The following is a 25,180-nucleotide window of genomic DNA, read 5'->3' on the forward strand; positions in this document are numbered from 1 at the left end:
TCAGCAGGACTTGCTCAGGTAGTGTGAACATATTGAAGTACACATGCAGGCAGTGGTTTCCTGAAAGCCGTATTTTGTCCATTTGGCCTGTGAGAAGATGAGAACAGGAAATGGAGACTGATAATTCAAGCCTAAGTGTAAACAGCAGGCAGTGTAAATGTAATTTACAAGGAGGATTAAACTGAGTGTCTTCAACTGTGCCTTGATAAGCCCAGGTACCCAGGCTGAAAGGTAATTCCAGGCATGGCTGAATCAGCAGAAGGATCCAGAGTTCTTATTCCAAGTCACTCCAGCTGAGCAACTTCTTGATCTTTATCAATGAAGGTACCTGCCTGCAGTGCTGGGGTGCTCTGAGTCATGGCTTGGCAAGCACCAAGCCTGGGTGTCTCCTGGAGGAAAGGAGGTGACTCTGGGGGGGAATATGGCAAAATCCCACCAGCTGTGGGCAAAGCAGGGGCTGGCCAGGCCTCAGCTCCGTCTGCTCTTGGGCAAGGTGTGGCTTTCTCCTGGCCCCTCAGGATGTCCTTCCCCTTCCATCAAGGTGCCAAGGGAATTAAAACATGGCAACATTACCATTCCAGGTGTAAAAAAGTCCAAAAGTCTTTCCCCAAAAGGAGTTATTTTATTTCTGCTTTGCTTCACAAGAACAGTTCTTTGCTGTGTTCCTAGAACAGCCAGCTGGGTGTTGTGTGCCAGAAGGGCATCGTGTGCCCTGGGGCTGGGGACACTGGACCTGCTCTGGGGCAGCCTTTGGAGCCCCACTGGAGCCAACCTGCTCCGTGCTGCCCTTGGAGCACCGACTGCCCTTCCTGCACTGGCTGTGCTGGGGTCTCCTACTGCTTCTGTGGGCAGGCCTGGCTGTCTGCTGTCTGTGCACAGCAGCTCACAATAAAGGAAAGAATTGTTGCAAAAGCAAAAAAAAAAAACTGCAAAACCAAAGGAACCGCGTCACTTCCCGGCACCTGCGGCTGCGGGGCCCTTCCTCCCGTGGCTCCTGGGGTGAGCGCCACCCTGCCAAGCTGCACAGCTCCCTCCTGCCTCTGGGTTGGGTGGGGGTTTTGTGCAATCCTGACACAAGGCAGGCATTCCCTCGCTTTTGGGGAGCTCCCATCCAACAGGTCAGGCATGCTGGGCTGGGGCAGGTGACAGTGCTGACACGTCACCAGTGGCCCTTGATTCATCCGTTCCTCTACATGTGCCACAAAGTCCAGGAAGATAAAACCACAGGCTAACCCTGGCTGTGGGGCAAAGGTCTGCTTCCTGAGTTTGTCCCTCTAGGATGGGGAGAGAGCCCCCTCTGCCACCTGTGCTGGGACAGGGAGTGGGGACACACACAAGGGTGGGGGCAGGGGTGGCTCTCAGCTCCCCGTTTTCTTGGCCCTTTTTCTTACCTGGTCCCGGCTGAGTCACACACAGCCCTCCCCCACCTTTCATCATGGCCCCAAAAGCCACAGTGCTGAGGGAGGGACAGGATGTCCCAGTCCTGAGGAGTCTCAGGGGTGCAGTGCAGGGGTTGGTCACACGCTGGCCTTCCCCAGGAACTAAATGGAAGCAGGTCTGCCCCTCATCCTCCTTCCCGGCCTTGGCTCTTTGCAGGCACTGGAGGGACCCAGGGGCCTTTTTCCTCCCCTCTCTCAAAGCCTGCTGATGTCAGCACTGGGCTCAGCAGCTTTATTGTGGGGAGACACGCACCAAGCCGTCACGTGGCCTCTGCCATTTCCTAAGAAACCAGCTTGAAAATAAAACAGAAAGGAAAAAAAAAGAATAATAAAAGAACAGTTAAAAAAAGAAAGAAAAAAGGAAAGCAACAAGAAGGGATAGCAGAGGGCTAGAGAGCCTGACAGTGACCAAGGGCCACCACCACCACAGCACTCACAGGGACAGATTACAGAGGAGCACTAAGGTTTAAAGCAAGTAGGAGGAATGGTCCTGTCCCCACCATGCCCCTACTGCCATGGCAAAAGTGTCAATCCCTCTGCCAAACCCCACACAGGGAGGCCAGCCCTCGACCATCAGTGGGAACGAATAATTTCTCTCCTTTGATGGCTTCTGTGATACAGTTCCTGGCCAAAGCAAAGTCCTTCTTCAGTGACCCCAAAGCCCTACCTGGCTTGCAAACTTAAAAAACCCAACACAAATAAACCTCCAAGAAAAATAAAGCAAGAACAAGCTCTCTTCACTACGTCATTTTAATTGCATCGACGCCCAGAAATACACGTGCCAAGAGTCACCCACCCGAGAGGGCATCCTTCCATGGTGGGTCTTACTTTCACACTCCTTTCACTCAAAAAAAAAAAAAAAAAGAAAAAAAGAAAAGAAAAAAAGGAAAAAATATATAATTATAATTGCACTGGTTGATGTACAAACACAGTCTTCCCTTTTCACACACTGGTGAGTTCTGCTGGAACAGGAGGTGAAGCCCCAGGGTGTGCCCAGCGTGGCCACAGCAGCTCCCCAGGAAACGAAGAGTTGTACAAAACAGTATGAAGATTTTCTTACAAACTGCAGTGTTTACTGGTTGGTTTTTTGGATTTTTTTTTTTTTATGTTTTCTTGTAAGTTTCAAAACTAGGTTTTGGGTCACTAATGGCTTGTATCTTTTATCTACAGTAAATTTAGCATAAATTTTTTATTTTTAGGAATGTGTAAGGCATTTTGGTAAGTTAACTGTAAGGTCCAAGGTGAAGACTCATCAGACTGAAGTCCCTTCCTTTGAACTGTCCTCTTTCCCCTGGAGAACAAAAAAAAGAAGTGGGTTACTCAGCTGAGCCTCATCCTTATTCCCATGGCAGCACAAGGCCCAAAGCATGTCACAGATGGGCCAGGTCCTGCCTGTGGGGCAGGGAGGACCTTGCCCACCATCTCGTGTGGTCTTAGCATTTCCCAAAAGCAACCCAAATGGTTTCTGGCAGCAAGGACCACCTTGCCTCCACTATTAAACCCCTGCCTGCTGCACACTGCCCCAGGACCTCCACCAGCATCAAGGGGAGGGACATGGCCACCACCAGTACCATTTCCTGAAGCTGTTCTTTCAACTTCTTCACCATTTCTCTCTCTTTGGCCAGTTGGTCCTGGGAAACCTTCAGTAGCTCCTGTAGTTTGGTTGCTGCCTGGCCCAGGTCCTTTGTTAATTTTTTTTCTTTTTCAAGTCTTTCCTACATGGCAGTCAAAAGAAGGCACCTGCCTGAGCCTCCCTTTGCCAGCTGGTGACCTTCCCCCCTTCAAAACACCTCAGGCCACCTCGGGTCTACATCAAGCTGTCTCAGTGACCACAGGCCAGGGGAACACCCAGTTCCCACCTCAACAAGGAGAACTGGCACCCCAGAGCTCTCTCTGGCTCCCTGGAGATGCCGTGGGCTAGGACTGGATGGTTTCCCAGTGTGTAAAAAGCCCAGCCTGTGAGTGTTTGCTGAGGGCATCACACTGATCTCAGCCTGCAGGGATGCAGTGGCTGTGGCCCTGCTGTCCTTCAGCCCCACTGGAGCTCTCAGCCCTCTCCTGCAGGGGAACCATAGGATGGGCCTCGCTCCCCAATCCTCAGAAATGATAAATCGTGCCCACAGTCCTGCTCGCTCGTGACTTTGTCATGGCACAGCCAACTCACCTTGAGATGCTGGGCCTCCTCCTTGTCTGAAGCTGCTGCATGTTCAGCCAGTCTCAGCTTTTCCAGCTCTGCCTGCAAGCTGCATGCCAAGCTCTGGGCCTGGAAAGGACACACTCAGTGAGCACAGAGCCAGTGGTGCCAGCATCTCCCACACATCCTGCTCCAGCCATCCCCGAGTGCCCGCTGGCTGTGTCCTGCTCAGGACTTGTGTGGTACAGGCACACAAGGCATTGCTTCCACCAGGGAGATGGCATTTCTCACTTGGAGCAGCAGGAAACCCACCTCAAGCTTGTAACCCTCCAAGGAAAAAGCTGGCACAAGACATGGGGGGATTGGGAGAGCTGAGTTTGAGTGGCCAGAGATGCCACATGGCTTTAGCACAGCTGCTGTAGAAGTCCTTCAGATGGGGGAGGGAACGTCTCGCAGTGATGTCTGAGGTGTGGACAGTGATGGGGAAAAGCCTTCAGATTAATTCTACAAATTAATTCTTGGGCTTCATTAGCAGCCAAGAATCCAGGAGGGCTTTGCAGACCCTGGCATCCTCCTCGCCCACACCCACCTCCTCCAGCTCCCGTGCCAGCTTTTGCCGCAGCATTTGCTCCTTCTCCGCCAGCGTTTCGTTCTGCTCCAGCTGGGTTTTCAACTGTGTTGAGAAGAGGGGAAAACACCCAGAAATAACATTTTAAAAAGATTCAAGAGAGCTGGGCTGGACAGAAGAAATAAAAACAGAAGCTTTCCCCACAGCACCGCAGGGCAATACGTACAAGCATCCCCCCTCTGCAGGGAGATTGCTGATGGCAAGGCTGGGGCCTGGCTCAGCACTGCCCAATTTTGTTTGCTCACCAGCTGGGGTGTGGGATGAGAGGCATCCCATAGAGAAAGATGTGCCTGGCAGGCCCCCATGACTGGGAGAAGGCTCCACAGTTAACAGGATTAAAGGAGAAAGACAGAGCACTGCCACTGGTCAGAGGTGTCAGCCTGCAAGGGAACAGCTGCTGCTAATGCCCTCAGCCCAGCTGCAGCAGCATTTATGGAGCCTCTGTAATCCTAATCCTCCCTGGCTGGGAAGGGATCCCGGCACAGCTCTGTCAGGGTGTTGTCCCCTTCCTCTGAGGAGACTCTGAACCCCACAGGGCACTGTCACATGGCAGTGCTGGCCCAAGGGCTCGCAGCATGTCCTGCCTGCATCCCCCAAGGCTTGCCAGAGGGCTCCCAAGGGGAACAGCCTGGTGAAAGCCAACTGCTATGGGAAAGGACACATGGTTAATGCATTCTCAGCATCCAGGATTCCAACAGGGGGTGCTGGGCTGGCTGCTCCCCAGCACAGGACGGGACACAGCACAGCTGAGACAGCCCTGAGCAGAGTTGTGTGCAGTTCTCCATGTGGTGAGTGATGGTGACACAGGACATGGGACATGGTTAAGGGTCAGAGCCTCCCCAGTGGCCTCAGCACCCTAACCTTGAGGGCTGCACTTGGCTCAGCTTGTAACCCCACTACTCCTCCCTCCTGTACATGGCTCTTTGCCTCACTCAGCTGCTGCCTGACCTGAGGGATGAGCAGCAAGCCTGGCTCAGTGACACATCCCTGTGCCACAGCCTTCCCACGAGCCACAGGGGCCTACAGAGAGCCTGCCAACTTTTTGGCTTGGACACAAGCTGGAATGCTTGGGAAACCACTCAGTTTCTGCCAGAGCAGGACAGTGGTATCTGACCTGGGCAGCTGCAGGCTCAACAGCTCCCAGGGGTGCAGAGCAAATGATTCTATCTTATCTGCTCAGAGATGGATGGATGGATGGATGGATGGATGGATGGATGGATGGATGGATACCCAAACCCCTGCCTCAGGGTGGTGTTGTGCTGACAAGTGTCCAGTGGTGGGGCAGCTGGGTTTTTCTTCTACACACCAGCTTGAGCAAGCCTTGCTGCTCTCCTTTCCTTCCCACCCCATCACAGGAGGAAAGACAAGCAAATAAAAATCTCCTCCTGGGTCCCAGCAATCGCCTCTGAACGTGTGGTCCCCAGCAGCACCAGGCTAGCCCATCAAAGGCTGTGCCTTCCTGCCCTCCCTCAGCCCACAGGAAGGGTGCTGGCCCCACAGCTGCTTTGCAAACCAGCCCCAAGGACCCAGCAGGGCGTTCCCAGGGTCCCTCCTTACCAGGGCCAGCTCCTTGCTCTGCTTCTGCGTTTCAGTCTTTGCTGCCTCCAGCTGCTCCTGGGACTCTGACAAGAGCTGCCTCAACTGCCAAGGAGGAAAAGAAAGAAAAAAAAAAAAAACCAACTCCTTTTATGCACTTGGTTTAGGAACTCTGGCCCAAGTAAGTTTTTTTATGAAGCAACATCTTCCCAAAGAGGTCATGGTGTCATCACATGCTGATGTGCCTGCTGATGCCTGCTTAAGCAAATACAGCCGTGGGACAGGTCTGTCTCACTTGAGCCACAGAAACCACACAGGCCACCCAGGAGCAGCAGAGAGCACCTCCACAGAGATCTCCCTGACCCCTCACCTTGCCCACGATTCTTGGCTTTAGGAGCCTACAACCCAGACTGGAGCAACCAGCTCCATCTGTTTTCCTCTTTCTTTGCAAAGCTGCAGATCCCTGGGGCACTTCCCAAATCCTCAAAACGTGCATGGGAGGGGAGTCAGGGTTAGAAAAAGCTGAAGAAGGCAGCAGCCTCCACACTTACAGCTTCAACTTCTTTTGTGTAGTTCTGGCGCTCGGAGCTGGCTGTCTCCAAGTGATTTTCCAGTTGTGTTTCCAGAAGAGAGGTGTATTCCTTTAGCTGCATTAAAAGAGAGGAAAGCAGGAGGGGGTTGAATGTGTGAGGTCCAAACACCCTATGGCTAAAGCCTGCCCTCCCCAAGGCAAGTCAGGAGATGGGGCCTGACTCAACCCAAGCACAGCGTGCGCCTCTCTGGCACCCGTGCAGAGACCTCCCCTCCCCAAAAATCCTCACCTGATCTGTGCTCTGCACATCTGCTTTCAACTTCTCCACCATGCCTTCCAGGGATTTCAGCTGCAGGTGTGACTGAAGCAGAAAGGATCAGAGAAGGACACTGAGCAATCAAAAACTGGCTGCTGTTTGACTCCCACCCTTCCCACTTCATCCTGTACCCATCCAAGGGGAGCTCCAGGGAAGAGCTCTCCTTCCCAGGGAGGACAAGGCTAACACACACAGGTCATAAATGGTGGAGCAAGGCAACAGCTGCTGTCTGCAGCATTTCAGGTGGCTGCAGTCAGGTTTCAACACCCGAGAAACCATCATGAGACTCGGCACAAGCTTCCTGCTGAAAGCACTTTTTGTTCTGGAAGCAGCAATTTTCCAATGACGTGGCATGGACTTCGTTATTAAGAGAGGCCAAGTTGCCAGAAAAAGCACTTAAACACAGGCTGGTTTTTGAAGAGGACTCTGAAGATGCTGAAGTTTTTGAAAGGAGGAATTCACCTCCTCTCCACTGAGAGGCAGGATTGCTCTGGGAGCTGCCCTAGGCACCAGACGTTCTTCCCATCAGGAACACCAGCAGCAGCCACGTCACCCTGTGCAATCCCACACCAGCCCTCAGCAGTGCTGGCGCTGCAGGAGCCAGCAGTGGGCTGACAAACCAAACATCTCTTGAACAACAGCTTCCCCCACCTCCCTGCAGTGCCAGTGAACTCCAAAGCCCCACGTGATGGATGGGGAGCAGCCAGACCATGGAAAACAGCTCCATCTCAGTTCTGCATTCAGGAGGGAAGATTCTACATGAGGTGGGCTTTTTGTCAGCTGGCTTGGTGACAGGAGGAGTAGATTTGGGGAGAAAAGGAAGTTCCTAGGTCTCAGTGTTCACAGCTGAGGGCCACAAACCAATTTATAGCCAACAGATCCCCTTCTCCTGGAAGTCCAGCTGCAGGAGCACCAAACCCAGCTGTGTCAGCAACACCCACCTTTTGGAGCTCCTCCTCAGAGGCTGTGAGCTTTGCCTTCCACACCTGCTCCTCCTCCTCCACGCTCTTCTGCAGGTTTCGCAGCATCCCCTCCTGTGGGCAAAGCCTCAGCTGAGCCCAAACCCCCAGCAGGCTGAGCAGTGCAAGGGTTGGAAGCCTCAAAAGCCTCTCCAGGGATTTGGGCCAAACAAAGGTGACAGAATTAGAATCAGGTGGGGCTGGGGGCTCCTAATCCCTATTCTGGCTCGACCACCCTGTTCATCAGAGCCCTTGCTGTGTCTCATTCCATCACCAACAGCAAGGTTTCCAACACAATTAGGCTGAAAAAGAGCTCTAGAAATTCACCTTTATCCTGTTCCTGTGTCTCACTGACAAACACTACCACAAAGCAGCTCCCCCAACACAGCAAGGGATGCCCACCCTCAGCTCATGGGCAGCCTGGGCTGACAGGAGACCGCTCCAGAGGGGTTTCCAGTGGGAAACCAACACAGTGCAAAGGGCAGGAACTTACGGTCTCTGCGAGGATCGTTCTGTACTGCTCACACTCTGCCTGTAAAGTGCTTTGCGCTTCCTCTGCCTCTTTTAATTTAAGAGCTGAATCCTAAAACGAGAGGGAAAGAAAGGAGGGAGAGATGAAAAGATGGAACATGTGACCCTCCAGCACACCCTCACCCCTCCACTTTCCAGCCATCACTTACTGGTGGCTCTGTTGTGACCATCTGCTGCTTTAGCACACCCACGGTCTTCTCCTTAAACTCCTGTAGCCACGTGTCATAATCCTGAGTTTGGAATAAAAGAGAACAAGAAAGAAGGAGGATGCTTAGATCTCTCTCCTTCCCACGTGGAGAGGCTCTGGGGAGGTCTGAGGAAGCCTGTCCCACCTGCTGTGAGGACACGGTGACTCCCGGGAGGGCGGAGAGCAGCGTCTGCTTGGTTTGTGTCTGGAGCGCGTCCAGCTGTTGGGCCAGCTCTTCCTGAAAGAGGGACAAACTGCAATGGATGGAGGTCTTTGGCACCTGCTGGCCAGGCTGACAACACTGGTCCTGCCTTTCTGTGCCTACAGGGCTGGGGAAACCAGCCAACACAGAAAACTGCTGGTGCTGGGAACCACAAAAGCATCGCTTCCAGTTCAACCATGTCCCTGCTTCCCCAGCCATGACCAGTACCAGGGACGCACTGCCCTCAAGAAAAATTTTGGAGAAGCTTGCAGAAGAGTTGGGCCAGCACTCTTCCTAAGCAGGCAGGCAACCCAGGGCAGGCCTCCCTGGTGGCTTGGGAAAGCTGAATGTTCCCTTCCAACACCAGGGCAATGCCAGCCTCACCTTTGCTTTCGTAGCAGCAAGCAGTTTTTCCTCACACGCCTTCTCCACCGTGGTCAGCGCTTCCATCGCCTTCCAGTTCTTTTCCCGAAGGTCCTGTGGAGACCACACAGAGAGGGCAATAAGCCACACGCTGTGCCAAGGGCCACAAAGCTGCTTGCTGGCACTGCAGGGGATTTCAAAGCCACTGCTTAAGGAACTGGGTTTGGTCAGGAGTCTTCCATCCCATGTCTATAAGCATTCCTGTCTCCCCAGTCTTTTCAGTGGCTCCACACACCCCACTGCTCTGGCAGTGCCCTGGATGGGACAGGAGCTCCAGAAGCAAGCTCAGGATGCCTGCAGAGGACACAGGCCAAGTGCAGGGATGCAAGGCGGCCTCCACACAAGTGACACCACCTTGCAGTAGAGGGATAAGGAGCAGAGGAGCAGGAAGTGTGAAGGAGCCTTCTCAGAGATTGCCTTGGCCCTACCAGGGTAGGATCTCTCTGGCTTACCAGGTCCTAAACCTTCCAAGAGAACAAGGGACAGACATGTCACCTCAGGCAGCCCTGAGGTATTCCTGCTCTCTGGTAGATGAGCCCCTCCAGGGCTCCATGGGGCTGGAAGAGCCTCTGGCCACACCCTGGAGCCATAAGTAGGTGACCATGATGGGTTGTCTGTCACTCACTCACGTTGTTTTTCACCTTCTGTTGCTCCACTGCCTCCCGCAGCTGTGTGGCTTCCCTTTCCAAGGCTGAGAGCTGGTTTGTCTTCTCCTGGAGTCTGGAAGGGCAGGATGCAGGAGTGAGCCTGAGCAGTCACCTCCCTCACGGGCAGCAAGCTCCCGAGATGGAGACACAGCCCTTCCTATCCTGGTCTGCTCTGGGATCTACACACAGCAGGAGGAAGAGGGAGCAGGACTAAAAACCACAGCCATGGCAATGCTGGAGTGGGATCTGGTTTTCTACCCCCTTACCAGCAATAAAAAGCAATCACTTAACTGGCTGGCTGTACACACACAAAAAGAGGAAGAAGCAACCTGATGCAAAGGCCAGGAATTCTGGCTTGCACAACTGGGGCTGCTCCCATCCATGGCTCATTAGGCTGAGAGAGTCCACAGCTCTGCATTTTGAAAGTATCATCCCACTGTCTTGAGTAACCCTAAATCAGGGCTGCCAACCAGACAGCAGAAAGCTGCAGGTTCCCTCCACACCCTCAGATCCCCCGTCTGCCCTGAAGGGACCCTCAGTTTGAGCAAACCAAGGTTCAGGTCCTTGAGAAGAACTACACAAGTCTCCTGGGGTCTCAGGACAACTCAACAGCTGACTTTAGAGGGATGCTGGATGCTTGCTAGCAGTGGGGGTATCTGAGAAATCTTCCCCCCATGCAGAGCCTTCTTGGAGGTGCCCAGCACATGGACAAGGAATAATAGGCGGGATTCATGACATGGGAAACTCCAGTTAAATGCCAGGAAACCTTTCTGTGCTAGGGGGTGGGGAAAGAGGTTATCAAACACTGGAATAGGAACCCAGAGTGGTGGTGAATCTCCATCCCTGGAGATACCTGGAATATCTTTAAAAAACTTCCTCTGGCTGGCCCAGACTTGAGCAGGGACTTGCACCAGAGACATCCCACACCCAGCACCAACAGCAGCAGAACCTCCTGTTCTGTAGGAGTGGTCAGACTCCATGTGCCTGCCAGCAACTCAGTCCTACTTCAGAATGGACTGGCTCTCATATGGGGCCAGCACCAGAGCCAATCATTATTTTAAACAACACTGTTGGCCAGGATTAACCTTGACTTCCCAGCTGGACAGCCCCAAGCTTGCCTAGAAGGCAAGAAGCCCTCAGCCACAGGCTCAGTGCTCAAGGAAGCCTGGGACACATGGACGGCAAGCTGGAGGTGGCACTGCAAGATGTGCACCTGGACCCACCTTGACTGCAGCTGCTTCATTTCTGCTTCATTGGCTGCCTGGAAGAAAAAAAGCACTTTGATGACCTGCCCCAGGCATGTGATACAGGTCAGCCCTTCCTGTGGCATCCCAGAGAGGATCCCAGAGCAAGGAAAACTCGGGGATTGTGTAAGCAGTGTCACCCACTGCCCTCCTCCCAGCCCAATTAAACGAGCACACAACCTGCAGGTCTCTGTCTTTTTCTGCCTCCCGCATCTGGCCCGCCTCCAGCAGAGCTTCGATGGACTTGATCCTCTCCAGAAGCTTTGCATTCTCCGAGCTGGCATCCTGCAGTTTCCCTTTCACACTGTCCAACTCCAGCAGCTTACTTTTAACCTCTGCCTCGGAGCTCAGCAGCTTGGCCTGCAGCTCTGGTGGAGGGAAGGGTGACAAACACAGTAGGGCAGGTGCAAACAAACCTGGAGACTCCCCACCCTGCTCTGTCCACGCAGGATCTTAGCCAAAGAAGCCTTCCTTGGCCAAGGATGCTTTGAGGAGGCACAGAAAGGGAAGGCAGGGATGCAGGCCAGCATGGGAGAGAGGCCTTGGAGTAACACCCTGGGACAGAACCACGGACCAGCCCATGTCTTGCTCACAGCAACACCAGGCAGCCTAACTCATCCCTGGATCTCTTTGTCCTGCCCCAACTGGTTCCTCCAAGCTCTCAAAGTCTCATGTCTGCCCTGGAGCCCTCACCATGCTGATCCCAGTTCCTCACCAGCAATGCTCTGCTGCTGCCCTTTGGTCTTTTCTGCATCTGCCAACAGGCTCTTGTAGCTGCTCTGGGTTTTGCGGAGCTCGTCGCTGACCTCATCCAGCCTCTTCTGCAGCATCACCTCTGCCTCCCGTTGGTAAGCCTGCAGGGCAGGAAGAGAAGGTTTCCTGGAGCCTGACAGACATCCCAGACAGTTTGAAGCAAAGCTTCATGTGTCACATGACCTTATTTTTAAGCTGTGTTTCGGGGGATTAAAGTCATCCTCCCGCCAAGCTCCCCCTGCACATGAAGCACCCCATGTTGTGCTCACACTTTATCCCGTGCCAGCCCTCACATTGGGAAGTAGACAATACCCAAATGCCTCGGTCCTGGGCCAATTCCATGGCCAACCTCTCCTCTGGAGAGCTCTGAAAAATCTCCCAGAGCCCCGGTTCAAACTGCCCCAGCCCAGCAGGGAGAGGTGCTGGCACGGGGCTCTGCAGAACACAGACACCCAACCACGTTTCCACAGGAGGAGGAACTGTCTGTGCAGTTTGGGCCAGGGAATACTTTTTATTTTCCATCATGGAAAGCAGCAAGGAAGAGGCTGGCAAAGGCAGGCGTTCTGAGGGGGAAGGCAAAGGAGGAGGAGGATGAGTTGCAGCTTTACAGGTAAAAGTGTCATTCTTGCAGAGGGAGAAAAATTGCTTTGCATGGAGGGGACAGGAAAAGGTAAACCAGCAGGCCTGTCTCTGCCCAAGGGATGCTTTCAGCACCACCAGGAAAGCAGAGCCACTCTGGTTTTTGAGGTTTTGACTCAATATCCTCAGCTCAGAGCTCCAGGTGTTACTGTGGAACACATTCTCCCTAGCACCTTAAGCACATCCCTGACTTTAGTGTGATTTATTTAATTAGCATTAAGGTGTGCAGTGAGCTGACAGCCCTGGAGTTCTCCTAAAAGCATGTCTAGGAGCTCCTGCTTTGAGTCAGAGAGGCAGCTCCTGCCTTCACACCAGCTGTGAGCTCACATCACCCTCCTTGCCCCTCACCTGCAAAAGCAGCAGGAGCCAAATGCAGCCCACCAAAATGAGAGCTACATCCTCAGGCACACAAAAAATTAAAAGCAAGGATATGGAAGGCCCCTTGCTCTAGGAATTCCTCTACAAAACTATTTTGGTATGTGCAGATAAAGGTCTCTTCCACCACAGCTGCTTCCTGAAGAGGCCAGAGCAATTCAGAGACATCCCTCACCCTGTCTGCTACACCGGGATTAATGCTCCCAGCACACAGCTTAGCAACATCCCAGCAGGATCCCAGCAGGAGCACTGTCAACATCCAAGAAGATGCTCTTTCCTGCGTGAGTACAGCCTGCCTGCCAGCAACACACCTCTGTGTGTCAGAAGCTCTCCTTGGGAGGTGTCCTTTCAACACCCCTAAAACCCCAAACCCAGCCACTCCCTGCAGGCAACCAAAGAAGCCACAAGCTCCATCTCCTACAGCAGGGAGACAGAGCAACAAGCTTAAAAACCATCTGAGTTTGAGAGAGAAGAGCATCTGCAGAAGAATGCCTTCAACCAGGGCATCCTGCTCCCTGGGCTCTGATGGTGATGCTGCACAAGGGGCACAGGGAATGTGACAAGCTGGAGAGAAATTAGCAAGCCTGCCAGGCAGCTTCCTCCCAACCATGGACATTCATGTCCCTCCTAGCCCTTCCCATGGCCAAGTGCATGGATCCCCTGCCATTCAGCACCCAGCTCTGCTAGGGGAGAGGGTTTGCCAGTGCCTGCCTGACCTGCAGCTGCTCGATTCGCTTCTCCGAGGCCGTCGCTTTGATCTCCCAGCTCTTCCTCTGCTGCTCCTCTTGCTGCAGCACCTCTGACTTCTCAGACAGCTCTTTCATCAGCTTGCTGCACTCCTGCCTCAACTTGGCCAGCTCAGCATTTTGCCTGCAGCAACAGAAGCAGGGTTATTTCAGCTCACAGGCCGGCCAAGCCTCCCTGGTGCTGGTCGGGGGAAACACATCCTCCTGTGGGCCTGATACAGGACTTGAAATGGTGAACTTTGTTTGCCTGTTTCTAGGACACTCCTGGTCCTTCAGGGAGGGGGTGGAAAGAGCCAACAAATCACTTTTTAGAAGTCCTGTTTCAGTCACAGGAGACATTCCTTTCTTATGAAGTAGAGGACACATGGATCTGTGTTCCCAGACACAAGAGGAAGCACTACAGCTGGACTCCACTCTGTAATTATTTGCCTGCTGTTAATCACCAGTCATTTCAGACTGTCTATAAAAAGGAGTGTGAAATTCTTCTACCTAGCTCCTATTTGTTCTGTTCTCTGCAGCATCACTCCCATCAATGAGCTGGCTGCATTTCTTCTCAAGTTTGAGAGTATGAGCTCCCCTATGGGGGAAAAACACCACAGTGCCTTCTGATGCCCTCTCCCCCCTCCACTGCCTGTTGGATGTGGCATCAGCACAGGTGACCTCAAAGGAGAGAGGGATTCCCTGCCCTTTCACTTGGGAAGAACACCCTTGTTTCTCCTGGTGTACCCCCAAAAGCCATTTGGCAAGCTCTTTCTCCCTCATTCCCTCCTCCACCTCCAGCTAGCTGGGGTGTCTGCAAAAGTACCTTTGGGAAAGGGGGTGGTCAAGCCAAGGTCTGCCAGAGGGCAGCCCCAGGCTCTGCCCCTCCTCCCAGCCTTACTTGCTTTCCATCTGGCTGGTGGCCTGGTTGAGGGCATCCCTCAGGATGGAGTTCTCCTGCTGCAGGCGAGCCAGCTGCGTGTTGGGGCCGTTCTCCAGCTGTTCCTGCAGGGTCCGGATCTAGAGGAGCCCAACAAGGGGTTAATGCCACCACCAGCCCTTCTGCTGCCCCTGTCAAAGCCCAGGAGATGAGCAGGAGGCACTGGCGATGCAGGAGAGTCTGTGCTGATGCTGACAGCCCTCAGGGGTGTGACATCCCGTGAAGATGCTCCAATGTGCCTCTTCTCCAAATAGGTTTGGAGGGGGCTTAAGGGATTGGGGGGGTATTTGGGGAGTTTTGGGGTTATTAAGTGGGTCTTAGAGGGGTGTGGGGGTACCTGAAGGAGTTTGGGAAGGGATTTGGGAGAGTTTAAGGGATGTTTAGGGGGGCCTTAAAGGGGTTTTGGGGGGAAATTCAGCACCATGGCTCAGGAGCACCGCAGGGTCTCGCACCTTCCCGAGGCTCTGGCCCCCTCCCACGGCTGAGCCTTCTCCAGAATGTCACACATGTGCCACCAGCAGCCACCTGGCAGAGGAAAGAGGCAGGTGCAGAGCACAGCCTAGGGCTCACCTTGCCCTGGAGCTGCTGGGTCTCGCTGACATGGTCCTGGTAGCTGGCCTGCATCCGCGCCTGCACCGCCACGATCTCCCGCTCGCGGGCCAGCAGCTGCTCCTTCAGCTTGCCCTCCACGGCCACCGCCTTGGCCCGCTCGGCTGCCAGCTCCTGCCAGGAAAGGAGGCTCCCAGTTAGTCCTCAGAGCACAAGTCTCCCCGTTTTAAGAGGATGTGGTCTCCTAGCTCAGCAGACTACAAAGTTTAGCCCTTTCATTGCTGCCCCCACGCCCAGGTACGTTTAGCACTTACATTTCCTCCTGCATTTTGTTTTGGGCTCTGTGGCCACTGGATGCCACTGTTGTTCCATGTTGGGCCAGCTAAGAGAAAGGAGTAAGACAGCCTGGAATTTTATTTTCCTCCCCCAGGATAAATAACATCACACAACATTTGGGGCAAAGCAGGAAAATTAAGCAGATGGACTTGACAGCCACAAGTTCAGCGTGGCAGGGATCTGTTCTGCCTTCAACACCCAAAAAGAGGTGGGGGCAGGGGGCTGAGTCGGAGAAGGGCACAGTAAATAGCATCAGGTTCCTTACAAAGGCACCATCTCAGCTCAGGGGAGCTGAAACGAGGAAGGATTTGCTTTTCTCCCTGAAGGAGAAGAAAGCTGCAATGTCTCACAGAAAGGGTTTTCCCCTGCTTCTCCCATGGCTGCCAATGGGCACTACCCTGTGGTTCTTTTGGCTGGCACCTCTCCAAACTGGAGCAGGCCCAAGAGAGGAGGACGGGGGGGAATCTCCTCTGCTTTCTGGGAAGAAAACAGCCAACAGCTGAAGGGTCCAAAGAGCCCCACAGGGGGCTGAGATGTGGGGAGCAGGAGGCACATGGAGAGCCACCATGAGCAGAGGCCACACCGGGGATGCCAGGAGGGCCACCCAGGACTTACCTTGCTCAGCTCCCGCAGTTTGTTCCTGGCAGCAGCTGCATCCTCCTGCTCAGCAGAGAGCTGCTTCTCCTTCTCCTCCAGCTGGCGTTTCAGGACAGCAACCGGGTCACCCTTCTGCGTGGCCTGCCAGCACGGGGTGGCACATCAGTGGGGACCACCACCTTCAGAGCCATCCCCTCCACCCCACACACACGACATCCTGCCCTCTGCTCCAGGGGAAAAATCAGCTCTGTTCTCCCAGACACCCTCAGGGCCAGCCTGCCTGAAAATGGGGTGCCTTTCCTCCCCTTGCACTTCCTGAGCTCAGCAGAGCCCTACCGTGTGCCAGGTGTCCTGGATGATTCCTGCTTTCTCCGTCAGGATCTCGATGAGCTGCTGGGCCTCCCCCTCACTGAACACCATGCTGCTGACTGTGGACACCAGTGTCTTGTAGGGCAGGTACAGGGCCCCATCCGAATCTGTAGGTGCTAGGGAGGAGAGAGGAGGGATTAGGACTTCTGGGGACAGCAGCAGAAATATTGTATCATCTCAGCTGGCTTCAAGCCCACAGCTGCCCTCTCAAACCATCATCTACCCTGATTTCCAGAGTCACATTTGGTACTTCTCTGAATGAGAATAGTAAGAAAAGTGCTGGAGATGACACCACACACATGCTCCTTGAGTCAGCTGTCACCTCTGCCTGGCCCAACAACTGGTCCCAGCACCTGCCATCACCCTCTACCAAATGGAGAGACTCTCAGCAGGAGCTGGGAGTGCTTTGCCAATGCCAGGGGGCTCAGACATGTCAGGCACCAGAAGCTGGACCATGCCAAAACACAACCTTGCTGAAGGATGTCACTCCATGCAGTGGTGCCAGTCACAGCAAGGTCATCTCCCACCTTTCACCAGCCAAGTTTGTTCCAGCTCTTTGCTAAGGGACAACATGACTCCAACCCTTCCCCTGCTAACCTGGGAAAGCCAGGGGGCATCAAGGACCATGATGCTGTTGTAGGACCTCAGTGCACATGGTCACGATACACAGAGGCAGTGGTTTAGGGGTTCCTGCGTGTATCTATGGCCCTGTGGGCTCCTCTTCCTAGAAAACCACAGAAGGAAAAGCAGTTTGGAGTCCAGTAGCTCCAGAACCCCTGAAGTCATTAACACCAGAGTCTCTTGAATACAAAGCTTTGGATGCTCCAAGCAGCAAGGTTCAAAGAAGGAGGAGGAGGTGCTGCAGGTGCTGGAGCAGAGATTCTCCCCTAGAGAATGGACCCCATGCTGGACAAGGCTCCTCCCAAGGACTGCAGCCCATGGAAGGCCCCACACTGGAGCAGGGGAAAGGTGTGAGGAGGAAAGATCTTGCAGAGGGTGGCTGTAACAAACTGTCCCCATCCTCCTGCACCACTCAGGGATGGGAGGCAGAGGAGTCAGGAGCAAAGGAGTGAAGTTGAGCCTGGGAATAAGCGCTGCAGGGGGGAAGGCATTGTTTTCACTTCTAAAAAAAAATCTGTTTCTCATCTATTTTAATGGGGAATAAATTAGTTTTCCCAAGTCGAGTCTGTCTGGCCAGTGACAGTAACTGCTAAGCGATCTCTGGTAGATCCATTTGGAACGGCAGCGCCAAGCCCTGCCAGCAGCCGTGTCTGCGTCCCCAGCCACAGCCACTTCCCAGCAGCTCCACCCCCTTGTGCCACCAGGGCTTGGCTCACACTTTACTCATGCTGGCAACTGCAGGGCTGCAGGATAGCACATGGCATCCCCTGGCTCAGCCTGCTGCGTGCAGGGACACACCGAACGGAATTCCGCCTCTCTCCAGGTGGAGTCGCAGGAGAAAAATACCCCAAGCCATTCCTGTCAGGTTTGCCATCTGCTTCACTGCTGAGGACGTGTCCTGGAACACCCTGAACACCCATTTTTATCTGCCACAGAATAATTTGTTTCTTTGCATTTGAGGAGGAGAGACCACAGCTGCTGAAAACACGTTGGTCAAACTCCAGTTGGCTTCATGGCACAAATCCTACCAAGAGCTTTCCTTTGCAGAATCCCACAGGAGCAGCTAAGACATCACTCTTCACTTTCAGGACATGCAGGACTGGCAATTCATACCCAAGGGAATCTAAGTTTGGAGCACCCAAAAACCTCCCAACTTAACAAATGCTGAAAGGCCATCTCCCAGCCACATTCCCGCAGCTGTTACAGCTTGGATTTGTGTGTTTTTCACATGGGTGCACACAACAAACCAGTCACCTCCAGTTTCCCCAAGCCCACCACCCCTGCAATAACCTCCAGGAGCAGCTTCTCCAGTCATTCCAAACCCCATCACCATGTGGAGATGGTCTTTAGTAAAATCCTTCGCTCAGAAAACCAGATTCAAGGGGTTTAACCCATCTTTGAAACCCAGCAGCTGCAAATGCCCTGCTGAGTAGCAGGGCCTTTTCCAAAATGTGGGTGTGGAAACGGCCAGGCTGCACAGCAGGTTTGGATGTGCTGCAGAAGGGCAGCAAGAAGGGCTATCTTTTAGTTTGGTGGGTTGGGGTTTTTTTTGCTAAAGAAAGAAAGAAATCTATGCACATCACATGACATCTTTGAGAACACCTGAGAGATTTCTGCCATGTGTCCACAAGGGAACCCTTCCACAGGTCTGAAAGCACTCACATTTTTAGTGCCTGTAATTATCACTTAACCAAAAATAAATCCCAAACTGTTCCCACTGGTACAATGAGAGGCAAGAATCCAGCAAGAGAGCTGATTTTCCCCTCCCTACACCTTTTTTATACCCTGCAGAGCTCAGGACCACCTGATCTTTTCCATCTCTGAGTCAAACAAGTAAGGCACGACTGATGATGGGTAAGTTTTCCCTTCCCTGTGGGAGAACCAAAGTCACTTCCCTCTAATTACTCTACAATCAATCCCCTGCAGTCTGAAACTCCATCAATCCTCTCTGCTTGAAGCATCCTTCTTCACCTCCACCACAGGAGGAGGAAACACTAGCAGTGACCCAGCTCCACTGAGAAGTGTGGGAGAGCTCCTCTGTACTTTTAACAGTCAGGGTTCTATGGGAAAACACCTCATCCTGGCTTCCCACCCAGATGTGCAGCACCTTGGCAGCTGTCCCTGTCCCAGGACAGGGACACGCAGCTCTCATTCACTCCCACCTGCAGAGCCCACAACACAAAGCCCAGAGGAACCTGAAACTCTCCAACACCCGTGCTGGACCAAAGGGATACAGGCAGAGGAATTTGGCCTCACCTGGCTCGCTCTTCTTCTTGGATGCAGCCTTCTTCTTGGCAGGTCCATCATGCTTCTGGTCCTCCTGGGCTTGGAGAGCCTCGCTTTTCTTGACAGTGACAGAGCTGATGACCGGAGCGCTTTGCTGAGTGCCAACTGGGGGCACTGCCACAACGGGCACCTCCTTAGGAGCCACCTCCCGGACGGGAGAACTTTTGGGCACGCTGACAGGGGGTGGAGCCAACACCGGGCTAGGAGCTGGCTCTACCTTTGCCACCTTCTTCTCCTTCTTCCTCTTCTCCTTAGGTGACGGAATGGGTTTCTCCTTTTCCTGGGGGACAACTGCCACCGCTGCAATTGGAGTCTCAACTGCCACAGGCTCGGGCACCACAGCAGGCTCAGGAGCCACCTCCTTGGGAGGGTCTGTCACTTCCTGAGTAAGCTGCTGCTCTGGGATCTTTCCATTCGGTTTCTCTTCCTTTTTCTTCGCTTTCCCTTTCTTCTCAACCGGTTTCTCTTTCTTCTTTTTCTCCAATTTCTGCTGCTGGGTCTTCTCAAGCTCCTTGCGTTGCTTGGCCAAGGCTTCCTCGTAAGACGTCTCCTTCATGGAGAAGGTGGACACCAGGAAGATCCCGATGGCTGAGATCACCATGAAGCCTCCAAAGACCATAACACCCAGCGTCTGAGGGTCGTACACATCCATCCTGCCTCACTCTTCTGTGCCTGCAAGACACCGGGACAACAGTTAGGGGCAGCAGGGGAGGAAAGAAATGCAATGGCTTTTCTGAGAGGGATCTTCACACGGGCAACTGTGCCTTCCAATGGCACTGTGCACTGGGAAGAGGAACACTCCAGATTCACATGGCTCAGGCTGACCTGCCTGCACACCCCCGAGTTTGTGCTACTCTGCTACACTGCCCATGCACAGGGGTCCAGTTGTACCTCAGTGACTAAATTTCATGTCCAGAAGAACCAAAGAGAAGGAAATAAAAACAGGGATGCAATCAGAGACGGCCACGAGCCTCATTCTATGTTCAGTGGGGTGGCTCTATATGACCTTAAGCCACACCTGCAGCAGTAAGAGAGCCCACTTTCAGACTGCTGGGAGCAGGCTAGCCAAAATCTGGGCTTTCCCTGGAGCACCTGGCTTTTTCACTGCCCCCAGACGCATATCCAGGTGTCATCTTCAGGATAAAATATCCCCCTGGGAGGAGAAAGCTTTGCAGCAGCCCTTCCCTCTTCCCTTTCCCTGCTGAGCAGCAGCAGAGACCACACTGCCTGCTCTGAGCTCTGGCAAGCAGGGTTCAGCCACATCTGGGGAAAGATGCTGCCATCTCCACTCCTCTTAATGGCTACTTGAACCTATCCTGGTTTCAAAGCCAATTTTTGCTGGCCCATCCACGTGTTTCATCCACCAGGGCATCACTTCCATGTGGCTCTGAGATGGCTCAGAGTCCCCCAGATGCTGGTGTCAGGCAGTTAATCTGGGAAGGGACATTTTCCAGGAGTTGCCATGGCTGTGGTTCCTCATCACTGTTACTCAAAGCAGAACGAGCAAAATGCAGGAAGTCCTCAGCTACCAGGAGTTCCCATCCCCACCATTAACTGTTGACATTATCGAATTTCCTCTTTAAGGGGGTGTGGGTCGAGGAGGGAGGGAGGAAGGGAGGGACAGGCTGGAAGGGGAGGAGGCAAAAATAAGAATAAAACTAAGCAGATCAGCATCTTTCAAACCTCAGTGCTTGCAGGGAGACACCTTGGAGGCCCTTCCTTTCTAAGAGCTGGAGCAGCAAACTTGAACCTGCAGCTCAAAGCTGCTCGAGGTGGGGACAGTGCAGTGAAAACTCTTCTCCAGCCCCAAGCAGGGGCTGCAGAGCTGGGAGGAGCTGCAAATCTCCCACTGGAGATACCCAATCTGCCTGGGAAAGGATGTTCTAGCCCAGCACTCCCTGCCCACCTCTCCAAGGTAAAGCAGCAGAGAGAGAAGCTGGCAGGCAGGAGGGTTCTCCATGCCAGCTGGAACCAGCCAGCCCTGTCAGGGCCAATTTTCTACCCCAGGGCACTGCTGGAGATCCCAGCTGATACTGCAGGCATCACTTATTACTATTTCACATCTTCCCTGGCCATTTTGCACTTAAATGGCCTCAGCCCACTCTATCCCAGCACATCTGGTGCCAAGTCAGTGTCCCCTGACTAGGGAGCATTGCTTTGGGATGGTCCCAACCAGGACAGACAGGTAATTCCTAACCCACAGTGTGAAAAGGACTGGATTTCCTCTCCCTGTCAGTAAATAAAAAGCAGGGCTGGAGAACACACCCACGATCTTGTGCTGGGTTTAGGGCTATATCAAAGCACCCAGGAGCTGTTTTAGGGCCAGAAAAAGGTGACCTACATTCCTCACCCAGCAACCCCAACGCATTTGTAAAAATAAGCCCTTCCTGACCTCACAGAACCACAGTTTCAATTCTCTATAAAAATCTGCTGCTCCACCTTGGGGCAAGGGCATCCCCAAGTGCTGACAAATGCACTCCAACCCCACCAGCTGGTACTGCCACCCTCCAAGGCAGCTTGATGGAGCCCACAGGGGATGGGAATGGGGTAAGAAATCCTAATCTCCACTAGGGAGGATGGATGAGAGGACAGGGGTGGTGCCGTGGGTGAGATGGCAGTGCTGGATGTGGCATCACGGCACCAGAGCCGTGTGCCTGCCCACTCCTTACCCCACAGGACTGTCCCCAGAAGCCCTTCCAGAGCCCCATACCCTCTGTCCCTCGCAGAGAGCCTCACCCAGCACCACGGGCTGCAGTAAAAGCTGCCTGTACCTTGCCTCCTGCTTTAAAGCCAGGGCGAGATAAGGATGTAAATGAGCACTAAAGTCCTTCCTAGCAAAACAAAAGCACCCCAGCAACCCCCTCCAGACCAAAAGCAATACAGGAACAAAACCCCCTCCAGACCAAAAGCAATACAGGAAGAAAGCAGCTGAGAGCACTCAGGAGCTGTGGACCTGCAAAAGAGCCCGGGCAGCTGCCAGAGCTCCTCAAAGCAGCTGAGATGCTCAGAGAAGCCATCCAAGCTCCCACCACTCGACCAGGGGAACGCCACAGTGTTCCCGAGGACAGAAGTGCCAGCAGAAGATCCACAGGAAGGAGAGAGAGGTGCCAGCCAGGAACTGATCCCTGCCAGCAGCACCCCACGGCAAACCTTGGTGCTGTCCCTGTGCCCTGCAGCCCTGCGCTGGCTCCGAGGAGCCAGTTCTACCTGTAGGGTTCCTCCTGTGGTCGGGACTTGGCACGACCAGCCCAGCAGCTTGTTCAGGGAAGAGCCCATCTCTCCAACGGGGCACAGACAGCCACACAGGCTTAAATCAAGCCAGGCTGCCCTTGGCATTTGGGGGATAAGGAAAAGTCTTCCTACAGGAAGTTCCTGGTGCAGAGATGCCAGAAGCATTTATGCCACGGCGTTAGCACGCAGGAGAGAAGCTCTGCTTTGACATTTCCTGACCTTGCCACCTTTGCCCTTCCGAGGGCTGGAACTTTGCTCCTGGATTTGCACATCCCCCTCGCAAGCACGTGCGCCCTATGGCAGGAAAACCCTCCGTGCTTCCCACCTGGACAAAGTCTTAGCCAGGACATGGCAAAACAGGGCACCAAAGGTAGCCTCACATGTTCAGCTTGACAGCCAGGCTTTGGAGAGGTTTAAAGACTTCAGGATCCTCTCTCCTGTAGCTTCTGGTCCTCCATGGGGCATCACTCCCATGATGGCATTTTTCCATCTGCCTGGCAGAGGGCTGTGTGCCCAGGAAGTGAGTGGACACTAGCAGTCATCAGAGTTCATGCTCAAAAAATCAAGTTCACATGCAACACTGAGCACATTTACTTCCATGAGGTTTCCGGAGCATCCTCCACTCCTCTCCAAGCCAAAACAGCAGAAACCATCTCATATCTCCACACACAAACTCCTTCCCCAAAACAGCTGGTCCAGGTAAAGCCTTTCCCCACCATCAGAACAGGAATAAAGTGAACAACTTCACTTGGTATTCACTTGGCCTTCTCACGCAAAGGAGCTGGCTGAAACACTGTGCTCTGACTCTTCCAATCCTGTGGCTTTTTCTTGTTATCCATCAAGCTTCCCAAAATCCCAGACAACAGCCCAAGAGACCTGACCTCCCTCACCTCCCTGCACATGCAGCCACCTCTGTTTGACCTGAGCCAAAGTCCAACTCGCCCTAAGGAAGCAGAACCAGAAAAGCAATCAGCCTTCTGGTTTTTCAGCACTAAACAATTTCCAGGATGAACCAACCCCCAGACATGTGACACGACAGCACCAGGGCCACGCTCTGTGACTTGTGGTCACATTTGTCACTGACAGCTGTGTCAAAAACCAGGCTGGAACGGTGCCACCTGTTCAGCCTGTCCTCCCCTCTGTGACCATACATGAAATCCATGGGAATTCAGCATCTTTAAAACCCAGCCCTCCACCAAACCCTCGTTTAAATCACCCAGGCCAAACAACAGGTGGGGAGGAGCAATGGAAGAGTCAGGTTGTGCAGTAACTACAGAGATCTTATTTCTTCCCACAGCCAAAGGAAAATACATGTTATCTCCTCCTGGTGTCGACAGGTGCTGCAGGCAGGAAAAGATGCTCTTTGCAAGCAGGACACTGACCCCCTGCAACCCAAGGCTTCCACTCTGCCACGGTGTGAAGGTGGCATCTCAGTTTAGAGCAATGCAGCAGGGGTGATGAGGGGCCAGAGGGCAGAGAGAGAGCTGGGTTCACACAGACGGGCTCTGCATAACCCACAGCAATGCCTGCCTGTGAAACTCCTGCAGCATCCCTTCCTCTACATATCCCAGCAGCTTAAAAAAAATGAGGGAAAGGGCAAGGACGAGGGAACTGGGAGGCCTGATCAGCAACAGCACTGCCAGCAGATAAAAAAACAATCAGCAGATACTTCTCCTGGAGTTTTTCTGTCCACCCTGTTGCAATAGAGACAAAAATTAAAAACAAACGAGAAAAGCCTGCACGCCGTGAGCAGATCCTGCCCACGATGCCAGCAGCCTCTGTTTAAATACATTTTCTGTGTAAGTGACTGTGCACTTCCAGCCTCCCAGCAGCATGTGCTACTCCACACAGCAACTCCAGATCAGCCCCTCGTCAACAGTTACAGCTCGACTTAATTGAACGTGTCTTAGTGCTCCATTAGCTCTGGCAGCAGCAGCCAGCTGGCTCGTGCTTGCCAGCAGTGCTGCCAGCTCCCTTCCTCAGCCCAGGAGTGAGAAAACAGGCAGAAAATACACGTATATACAGGAGAAGAGTGTAACAGCACCACAACACAGCTGCAGCTTGACTAAACTCTGCAGCGGCTATTAGAAATTTTCTCTCCCCTCCCTGGCCCGAAGAGGCATTTCACCGCCGGTCCTCATCAGCTCCTCCCTGGGGCTCACATCCCAGGTAGCCTCGACTCCTTCCAGCCAATTCCCGCTGGCGCAGGGCTTCGACGAAGGTGAGAGCTGGCATTCCAGGCGCGGACACTTCTCCGTCCCGCTCAGCCACGTGTGCAGCACACGCTCTTCCGCTGGACCGCTTCCCCGGCGGGGCGAGGAGCGGGCAGACCCCGGCAAGGCTGCTCGTGTCCCGCCGGGAGAGAGCCCACGGCGGGCGGGCGGGGGTCTCCGCCTGTGCGGTCGGTGCCTCTGTCTAGCAGCTCCGCGCTGCCGGGGGTCTCCGGGCGCCAGCAGAGTTTCGTCGGGGGGGCTCAGTTAAGGAAAGAAGGCGGACAAGGGACAGCGGCCCGAGCGCCGGGACCTTCTGCGAGCGCGGTTAATCAGATTAGCAATTGTCATCCGGCCGGCGCGGGGGGCCGGGGGCAGCGCGGGGCCCGGCCCTCGCCCTGCCCGCACCGCCGCCATTCCGCGCTCAGGGCCATTCATCCGCCCGGCCCCGCCGCACGGACCGGACCCCGCGCCGGCACCGCCGCCGCCGCCCGCGGGACACGGCTCCGCGCCGGGGCCGCGCCTCGGGGCTCCCGCCCCGCTCCGAGCGCCGCGGCAGCGCCGGCCGGGGGGTCCCGCCGGCAGCGCGGGGCGGGGGGATCGCGGAAGCGGTGGCCGGGGAAGGGGCCGGGGGAAGGAAGGGCTGCCGCCGCCCCTACCCACCCGTGCCGGGTCGCGGTCCCTCCTCGCCGCCGCGGCCGTGTGGAGTCGTGGCACTTTCCGCCGCTGTCTCGCCGGGCTCGGCCGCCGCGTCCCGCCCCGCCCCGTGGC

General features: G+C 54.2%; 1 protein-coding gene across 2 annotated transcripts; it reads right to left on the reverse strand.

Annotated features, from left to right (window-relative positions):
* Positions 1–2,613: 2,613 nt before the first annotated feature.
* Positions 2,614–25,158, reverse strand: RRBP1 (ribosome binding protein 1). 2 transcript variants are annotated; one of them, XM_041489352.1, is made up of 22 exons: positions 25,073–25,158; positions 18,939–19,640; positions 16,029–16,177; positions 15,711–15,833; positions 14,781–14,933; positions 14,172–14,290; positions 13,262–13,415; positions 11,494–11,632; positions 10,959–11,146; positions 10,758–10,795; positions 9,517–9,607; positions 8,849–8,941; positions 8,408–8,500; positions 8,225–8,305; positions 8,038–8,127; positions 7,527–7,619; positions 6,559–6,630; positions 6,289–6,384; positions 5,759–5,842; positions 4,163–4,246; positions 3,604–3,702; positions 2,775–3,154 (listed from the first exon to the last, which is right to left on the reverse strand). In XM_041489352.1, exons 2-22 carry the CDS (start codon positions 19,618–19,620, stop codon positions 2,873–2,875), a joined length of 3,003 nt encoding a protein of 1,000 aa, XP_041345286.1. In that variant the 5' UTR covers positions 19,621–19,640; positions 25,073–25,158; the 3' UTR covers positions 2,775–2,872. The 2 variants fall into 2 exon arrangements, with proteins under 2 accessions (XP_041345287.1, XP_041345286.1); XM_041489353.1 differs by lacking the exons at positions 2,775–3,154; positions 25,073–25,158 and adding an exon at positions 2,614–2,730 and having other exon boundaries at positions 18,939–19,897.
* Positions 25,159–25,180: the final 22 nt, after the last annotated feature.

This window comes from Pyrgilauda ruficollis, unplaced genomic scaffold (assembly GCF_017590135.1).
Source record: "Pyrgilauda ruficollis isolate IOZ18807 unplaced genomic scaffold, ASM1759013v1 scaffold93, whole genome shotgun sequence".
In the NCBI taxonomy this organism is placed as follows: Eukaryota; Metazoa; Chordata; class Aves; order Passeriformes; family Passeridae; genus Pyrgilauda; species Pyrgilauda ruficollis.

What these genes read in the sequence shown, in the direction of transcription:
- RRBP1 (XM_041489352.1), bottom strand. Translation starts at nt 19,620, where the DNA reads ATGGATGTGTACGACCCTCAGACGCTGGGTGTTATGGTCTTTGGAGGC. An exon ending in CTGAGGAGGAGCTCCAAAAG is followed by an intron (nt 6,631 to 7,526) that starts GTGGGTGTTGCT and finishes TTTCTGCTTCAG; the next exon opens with TCACACCTGCAGCTGAAATC. An exon ending in ACACAAAAGAAGTTGAAGCT is followed by an intron (nt 5,843 to 6,288) that starts GTAAGTGTGGAG and finishes CCTCCTTGGCAG; the next exon opens with TTGAGGCAGCTCTTGTCAGA.